Source organism: Vicia villosa, unplaced genomic scaffold, assembly GCF_029867415.1.
Source record: "Vicia villosa cultivar HV-30 ecotype Madison, WI unplaced genomic scaffold, Vvil1.0 ctg.000073F_1_1, whole genome shotgun sequence".
NCBI classification, from domain to species: Eukaryota; Viridiplantae; Streptophyta; class Magnoliopsida; order Fabales; family Fabaceae; genus Vicia; species Vicia villosa.
Genome location: NW_026704997.1, coordinates 325,612 through 333,837, shown reverse-complemented (window position 1 = coordinate 333,837; position 8,226 = coordinate 325,612). Strand labels below are relative to the sequence as shown.

Below are 8,226 nucleotides of genomic sequence, written 5' to 3'. Positions count from 1 at the left end.
TTTCTACTACAAAAACTCTTGGCCTTTCAACTACAAGAGACTCTTTATTTTTCACTAACTTATTAATAAAAACCCACTTAATAACATTAAAGTTTATTCAACAACATCAACAACATTATTCTCTTTAACCGGATTGTCTTCGTCACCACCACTTTCCTCAATTCCCAAACCAGAGTTAGATTTAATTGATTTTTTATAAGCCTTATAGGATCAACTGGACCTATTAAGTTTTTTAGCTTCAATAGAGTTAATAACTTGAGAAGTTTCCCCGTTGTTGGAACTCATAACAGAACAAAGCTCTGTAGGTTTTAATGATATTGCAGGAAACAACGAAGAGAACCCTGAAGAAGAGGAATGTAATAACAAAGTCATTGAAAAAACTAAGGCTTTGTTCGCGAGTTTGTAGGGGAAGGGAGGGGGAGGGTTTTGGAAAATGGGAGGAATGAGGTGAAAAGAATAAAAAGATTTTGGGTAGGAGGGTTTTGGAGGGTTTGATTTTATTCATAACACCAAAAACCCATAAAATGGGAGAATTAAAAAATTGCATTGAATGAGAGTTTTGGAGGGCTTATATAAATTTTTTCAAATATCTTTTAAGTTGTTATACTATTCTGAAAATTAAATATTTAATAATGATAATGACTCTTTTATCATTCTAAACAAAATAATTTTTTCAAAAAATGTTAATTATTTTCCTATAATTTTTTAAAATTTTGTTTTCGGAAGTCATCCCCTCCACTATAAACTGGCAAACATAGCTTAAGAGACTGTTTGGTAACACTCAAAAAAGAGCTTTTAGCTTTTAGCTTTTAGCTTTTCAGCTCACATTAATGAAATAGCTCTGTTTGGTAACGCTGTTTTAGCTTTTAGCTTTTAGCTTTTTTACTAGCTTTTAGCTTTTTTTTCAAAAGCTATTTGAGCTCTGTTTGGTAAAACTAGCTGATAGCTTTTAGCTGGTAGCTTTTAGCTGGTAGCTGGTAGCTTTTAGCTGGTAGCTGGTAGCTTTTAGCTGGTAGATGATAGCTGGTAGCTGATAAGCTGGTGTGAGTGTTTGGTAAATTAGCTGTTTTATTAGCTGATAGATACAAAATGACATTAATGTCATTTTAATTAATGAGGGTAATAATATATTTTAGTTAAAATAATAAGGGTATTAATGGAAGAAAAACTCACAAGCTAAAAGCTACAAGCTCAAAAGCTACTTCAATTAGCTTTTGAAAAAAAAGCTAAAAGCTAGTAAAAAAGCTACAAGCTAAAAGCTAAAATAGAGTTACCAAACAGAGCTTTTTTATTAATACGAGCTGAAAAGCTAAAAGCTAAAAGCTCTTTTTTTGTCTTACCAAACAGACTCTTGAAGTAGCTTTTGAGCTTGTAGCTTTTAGCTTGTGACTTTTTTTTTCCATTTATACCCTTATTATTTTAACAAAATATTATTACCCTTATTAATTAAAATGATCATTTATGTCATTTTGTATTTATCAGCTAATGAAACAGCTAATTTACCAAACACTCATATTAGCTTATCAGCTATCAGTCACCAGCTAAAAGCTACCAGCTACCAGCTATCAACTACCAGCTATCAGCTATAAGCTACCAGCTATCAGCTACCAGCTAATTTTACCTAACAGAGCCTAAAAGTACTAGATAGAAAAAATAAATAAATGAAAATAATTCATGTGAAAAATAAATATTCATCACCACTCAGAATTGAGCATGTATGTGTTTGTTGCAACTGCCTCTCTCTCTCCTACAACAACCCTTCCATTAATTTCTCTCTCTTTCAACTTATTAAATAAATAATCTCTCATTCCAACCCTACCACTTTCTCTAACTTGCACACTTTCCTTCATGCAACCTTTCAGCACAGAAATGCATTCTCTTAACTCCCTTTTCAACTCCTCTTCTTCTCCTCAAATCCCCATTCCTCTCCCCAATCACCACCAACACACCAACAACGACACAGAAGATTTTCTCAAACAAATGCTCTCCAATCTTTCTCCTCCCTCTCCCTGGACCATCCACCCTAATTCCGACGAGCATTTCACTTTCCCTTATGATCAACAAACCAACCTCGCCTCCAACAACCACCAGATCACTGTTAAAACCATCCCCGCCCATCCCGCTGACTTTGACGCCGTGAGTATTTACATTATATTAATATTTTCTCTCGCACGTTATCTTTTTACTGAATATTTTATTGTTAGCTTTTACAGACTGGTGACGGTTCCGTTCAAGATATCTATAACGGCCTCTCTGGATTTCTCCACAATCAACCTCCTCAGGTTCTACTCTTTTCTTAATTTTATTAGAATTTAACATTTTCTGTGATTTTTTCTCATATTGATTTGATTTAATTTTTTTGGAATTTTGAATGATAGGTCCAAAATATTGGAGGTGGTTCAGTGAGTGCAACGAACCAAGCTCCGGTGGCTCAACCGAAGCAGAAAGTTAGGGCTAGGAGAGGACAGGCCACTGATCCACACAGCATCGCCGAGAGGGTATGTTTTTCACTGCAAATTGAACAAAATAGTTTCAGTTGTCAGTTTCAGGGTAGTAATTAAGTTAAAATTAATTTTCAAAACAAAATCAATTTTTATGGAATAAATGGTACAACTCATTTGATAATTTTGTTTTGATGTATGACAGTTAAGGAGGGAAAGAATAGCTGAAAGAATGAAATCATTGCAAGAGCTTGTTCCAAATGCAAATAAGGTAAAACAATCCTCAATTATCATCCTCTTCGAATGATATTCAATTTCAATGATCCTGTGATATTTAATTAAACTTTCAATAGTCATGGCCTTCACATTCCCTCTTAGTTTAGTCAACAAAAAATTTAGTATACAATAATTTTATAACCAAATTAATTATCTATTCTTGTTGTAATTTTAATAATTTGTCTGGTCTATGGTGTGACAGACAGATAAGGCCTCCATGCTGGATGAGATCATTGATTATGTCAAGTTCCTAAAGGTTCAAGTCAAGGTGGGATTTTTTTTTTTTTGTTTTTCTTCAATAATTTTCTCGTTGAAAGACATAAACTAAATTAAATGTAGATTTTGTTATTGATGGCCTAATTGTAAAATTTACAGGTTTTGAGCGTGAGTAGATTAGGCGGAGCTGCAGCGGCCGCTCCTCTTGTAGCTGATATGTCCTCCGAGGTATTTTCTTCATTTCTTGTTGCCATTGTTCTTTCAAAAATAAGAAAAGAAAAAATCTCACAAAACAACAAATCAAAATATCAAAAGAATCACGCGTGGCTACTTTTTGAGTTTCCACTATTTCCCTTAACAATGACACGTCGTATTTTCTGTTTTCAGGGTGTCAGTGACTGCGTCCAAGCCAACGGCGGCAACGCTGGGCTCCACCCTAAAACGTCGTCGTCGAACGAGAGTCTCACAATGACGGAGCATCAGGTGGCGAAGCTTATGGAGGAAGACATGGGATCCGCCATGCAATACTTGCAGGGCAAAGGCCTCTGCCTCATGCCTATTTCTCTCGCCACTGCAATCTCCACTGCCACGTGTCACACCAGGAACCCTTTGATTAACGGTGATGGGCCATCTTCTCCCGGAATGTCCGTTAACAGCATAGTCAAAGATGCTAACTCTGCTTCTAATAAGTCGTAGGCACCGTTTGATTGACTTTTGGTAACAAAATACAAAATGAAGAGGACCTTTACGACGTCGTATTTACCTAGACTTAAGAGGATACTAACTTTTGTATTTATTTCCGCATATTCATCACACCCTTATCAATTTTCTAGGTTCTTATTTTTGTTTGATATTTTTTAAAAATATTTTCCCTTTTTTTTTTACATTGGTTAAATCTTAAGTGTTTATCTTTTTTCTTTTGGAAAATGGTAAATGCTCTAAAATGTATTTGTTAAGAAATTAAAAAAAGTTTGCAAGAGAAAATGACATATTTTGTATTTTGTATTTGTATAAATAAATTTATTTTATTCTTTAACTAGTAAGAGACCCGTGCTGCCGCAAGGGTATTCGAATATTTGATGTAATTTATTTTGAATAATATGCGTAAATGCCTCTCTGAGCAATTTTATTAATGATTATGTTAATTATTTATACGTGAAAAAATATCAATTTTATTAATATTTATTAATGATTATATAAATTAAAATAAGAATTAAGATAATGATTGGTTAAATTAAGATAATGATTGGTTAAATTAAAATAAATATTATATTGATAGTGACCCGTGAGATGAATAAATTATTAATTTTATTAAAATTTAGGTTTACGTAAAGTTAACATTAACATTTTATAGATTGAGGTTAGTATCTTTGGTTAAGTGAAAAAGTAACTTCTAAGATGGGATATATGTGAATGTTTGAGTTTTTTCTATGAACAAATTAAGAAAATGTCTTAAACAAACCCAAAGTTCAATGTAATAATAGTTCAAAATTAATTCAACATAATAATCAGAGTTTCAAAATGAATTCTAATGTTTTTATCTGAAATTGAAACAACAAACTGAGAACAATTTTTTTTTTATCAATAACCATATTGAAAAAAAAAATGAATGAGATTGTGTAAATGATAAATTATTTGCTAGATTGAGATACTAAATTATATGGTTCGATAAAAATTAAATGAATAAAATAAATTTATTCTATATAAATTTAGACTATATAAAAAAATGGAATTTGTGAACTTACAAACAATTTTGTTCATTAATAAAACTTGTAGACTATATTTGAATATAGGTATATTGCAATGCAATAATCGTTCTATACTAATCAATTTACTTCCAAAAATATATTTCCAATAATCATTCTATATCAATCAATTTACTTCCAAAAATATACTTCCAAAATCATTCTATATCAATCAATTTATTTCAAAAACTGAATATTTATTATTAGTTAATTTGATTTTTATTATTTTTAACAAACTTTAATAGAATGATTTCATGATGTTTATAAATATTTCACACTTGTGAGATGTTTATAAATATTTCACACTTGTGAGTTTTTTGGTTAAAGATGGTTAAAAATGATAAAATCAAATTAAAATTGTGATTTTTCAGAGAAGTGTTTGGGTACAGACATGATTTCCTGTGTGTTGCTGCTACAATGGTAGCTGGTTTCTGCATTCTTTTTGCATTCCTGTTCCCGTATGCAATTAAATCCTTCAACTTCCAAAGGAGATGATGGGATGAACTTTGCTGTTAGTTTTCCAATACAATAAGCGTGAAAAGTGTATAGCCATATAGTTATAGCAAAGATCTTGTGTGCTATAGCAACACAATATCGAAATTATTTATTTTACATAATTCAGGAGCAAATTTGTTGTAAAGTGAAGTGTTGTATTATTGGTTAGTAGGTTATCCTGTTAGATATATAAAATTCAGATTACCTACTCTTTGGCTTAGTGACAGATTTTTGGCAAAACTGTAAGCAAGTTTTTCTGCAGCTATATGGAATATAATCATACTGTCCTTAATTTGGTTCTCATAAAATTTCATAGATATGTCATGTAGTTCTTTACTTATTTAATTATCTTTGTCATCTGTCTCTTATATGTTATATGAAGAGGTAAGGTGCAGAAAACATTTTTCTGACCTACTTTTTGGAGAAAGAAAGACCTAGAAAAGTGCTTGTGAGTTGTGACTCATCCGAAAGGGAAAACATTACTTGGATTACATTCATAGATGTGAATTATTAACAAAAACAATTCTTATATTGTTTTTTTAGCAAACATTTGAAAATGTGTTTGTTTAAATTGGTTTATCCACCAGTTCTTACAACATAATCAAGTAGTGTATTTAAGAAATTGGTTGTAGAAAATAAATCTCTTACCAATTGATTCTTTGTTGGTATAAATTGTGTACAATATACTATCTTGTCCAGATGGCAGTGGTGTTTACATAGTTGGAGTCGAGAGTGATCCGGTGGATGATCCTATTATGTTTGAACTTACAAAGCTATATGATGCTGTGAGACTCCAAGAATGCTGGATTGAAAGTGGACGGGGCTGAATAATTGTTGAAGATGCTGACTACTCTTTTGAACTTCTTGTTGAAAAAGATACTTTAATGCACCACGGGCTGTAATCTCAACAAAAATGCATAGTTTGTTAAATTTAATTAGATAAATACTTTAAGTTTCGCACACATTCAATAAAAGGTGAGAAGGGAAAAACATAAGAAGCTATGTCTGGTTATCGTATTATGAATGACTTCATAGCACAGCAGCTAATTTAGAAACATGAATACCCCAGTTCGGTGATTTTCTTGGCAAGGAGCTCAACCCGATTCACTGAGTTGCAGAACTGGTTTATTTGTAGTTAGAAAAGAAACTACTATTATTAGCATCTTAATATTCACAGATGGCAAATAAGAAAATCAAGAGGACAAAGAAAAATCAAACCTTAGAAAAGAGAGTATTTAAGCAGTGGATTTTCTGTCTCTCTTCCACAAATACATAAAATTGTGTAATACTCTTCAGAGTGAACTCATCTGTAAGTCCTTCACAGTAACATGATATATTGCTGAAAACATCAGGATTTGACAGTTTGTTGGAATAAAATGAATCCGTTGCTGAATCGAATGCTAGAACTCTGGGGATAGAAGCTTATGAGCCTGAGAAACACATAAAGTCATGGAAAACTGCAGAGTGATAAATGCCAATCCACACAAATGCCAGACTATAACTTAAACTCCAATAACAATTCATAGCAAACTAATCACACTTATAAACCAATCCATATAATGCCAGGTATACAGTTTAACTTGATTGAACTAAACTGTTGAAGCTTTATAATTATGGATTAAACTTACATATTGCAACTTATGTACAGTGAAAGCCATGGCTCCTGTAAATTCAAAAGGTTCTGCAATTTCTCCATCATCTGGAAGCCAAAAACTTAACTTTATAAATACAACCTGAAAAGGATCAAAAACTCAAATGAACTATAAGAACAAAAATTCAAAATCAGAAAGTCATTGAACTCGGTGTTAATCAAGTTGGCAGCAGAGTTATCAAAAGGGAACGACCCAAAGACAAGTTTGCAACGAAATCAAAACCTGAAAAACCAAAATAACATGGAAACTAAAATGAATGGAAAATCATACTTTGAGTTAAAGTTCTTATAGACCGCAAAAGGTCCATTTAAAATAGAAGACTTGATTACCTAAGCATTGACTTCTGAAAAATTAACAAAAGTCATTAAAATGTGTTCTTAAAACTAAACAGAACTTTGTGTTATAACTCTTCAACCATATGACTAAAATTACCTAAACTCTCATTCGCATCCATCGGTTCAAGTGTGGTGGGTAAAGCTAAGGGAACCTACAATTTGTTAGTGAGAAATTAAATAAAATCAGTATATGTTTTATTCATAATATCTTACAAAGATGACTAAACATGCTTACTGTCACACCTTCACCATCTCACAACTTTCGTTTATTCTTCTTTGAAATTTATAGATCTCTAATGTTCAGGAATGAAAATAATGGGTAGTAAATAGATGTGATACACTTAGAGAAATTTGCAGAAAAAAGGGGTAAATCTATGGTGGAGAAAGGAGGGTGGCGGTAGTGTTAGGGTTTGTTGATGAACCGAAATCAGTGGTGGCATGAGAAAGAGGCGACGACGGGGATGGGAGTCCCGGCGCGATCTGGGTGTGCGACGGCGGGGGATGGGAGTCTGTGGCTTTTTTTGTTCAGACATTTTTAGGGTTTGAGAAGAAGAAGAGAGAAGAGGGAAGGAGAGAAAGAGAGAGACGAGAGAAAATGAGAGAGAGAGAGAGAGAGAAAAAAGTTGTGTTCTTGAAAACAAAAAGTGAGAAAGAGGGAAAAGGTTTATCCAAAGTACAACAATTGAAAAATCTGACCAATGAGAATACAACATTTGGCATGTGCTATTTTTTATTTTGTTAATTACATGATTAACCTTTTGTATGGGTAAAGAAATTATAGGAGAAGGGCAAAATGGACAGTTTGGGCAATTTCTTAGTATTGGATAGATAGTAGATTAATTCCTTAAAGAGTGTTTTTAATTAAGACACTCATTAGGAAGATCATTTACTTATTTGCCATCAAATTTGTGTATTTGTTTAAGTTTTTTTTATTTTTTACATCGCATTTTCACTGCTCATTTTGTTCCTTTTTAAATGTTATTTTAGTATAAAATTCTTCAATCAAAATAGTAAATTTTTAGAGTTATTTTTTCTATTATATTCTCATTTATTTTTTCTTTTTAAA

At 32.2% G+C, this 8,226-nt stretch overlaps 1 protein-coding gene and 1 long non-coding RNA gene across 6 annotated transcripts; one reads left to right on the top strand and one right to left on the bottom strand.

Annotated features, from left to right (window-relative positions):
* The first annotated feature begins 1,735 nt into the window (after positions 1-1,735).
* Positions 1,736-3,813, top strand: LOC131623482 (bHLH transcription factor RHL1-like). 2 transcript variants are annotated; one of them, XM_058894490.1, is made up of 7 exons: positions 1,736-2,136; positions 2,214-2,282; positions 2,379-2,498; positions 2,647-2,712; positions 2,920-2,985; positions 3,093-3,161; positions 3,321-3,813. In XM_058894490.1, the coding sequence occupies exons 1-7, from the start codon at positions 1,849-1,851 to the stop codon at positions 3,627-3,629; spliced, it is 987 nt and encodes a 328-aa protein (XP_058750473.1). In that variant the 5' UTR covers positions 1,736-1,848; the 3' UTR covers positions 3,630-3,813. The 2 variants fall into 2 exon arrangements, with proteins under 2 accessions (XP_058750473.1, XP_058750472.1); XM_058894489.1 differs by having other exon boundaries at positions 2,205-2,282.
* Positions 3,814-5,680: 1,867 nt separating this feature from the next.
* Positions 5,681-7,974, bottom strand: LOC131623515 (uncharacterized). 4 transcript variants are annotated; one of them, XR_009290245.1, is made up of 4 exons: positions 7,404-7,974; positions 6,802-7,312; positions 6,392-6,603; positions 5,681-6,293 (listed from the first exon to the last, which is right to left on the bottom strand). It is a non-coding gene; the product is annotated as an uncharacterized LOC131623515 (long non-coding RNA). The 4 variants fall into 4 exon arrangements; XR_009290246.1 differs by having other exon boundaries at positions 5,681-6,603; positions 6,802-7,168; positions 7,258-7,312; XR_009290244.1 differs by having other exon boundaries at positions 5,681-6,069; positions 7,404-7,972.
* Positions 7,975-8,226: the final 252 nt, after the last annotated feature.

What these genes read in the sequence shown, in the direction of transcription:
- LOC131623482 (XM_058894489.1), top strand. Translation starts at nt 1,849, where the DNA reads ATGCAACCTTTCAGCACAGAAATGCATTCTCTTAACTCCCTTTTCAAC. An exon ending in ATCCCGCTGACTTTGACGCC is followed by an intron (nt 2,137 to 2,204) that starts GTGAGTATTTAC and finishes TTTTATTGTTAG; the next exon opens with CTTTTACAGACTGGTGACGG. An exon ending in TCCACAATCAACCTCCTCAG is followed by an intron (nt 2,283 to 2,378) that starts GTTCTACTCTTT and finishes TTTGAATGATAG; the next exon opens with GTCCAAAATATTGGAGGTGG.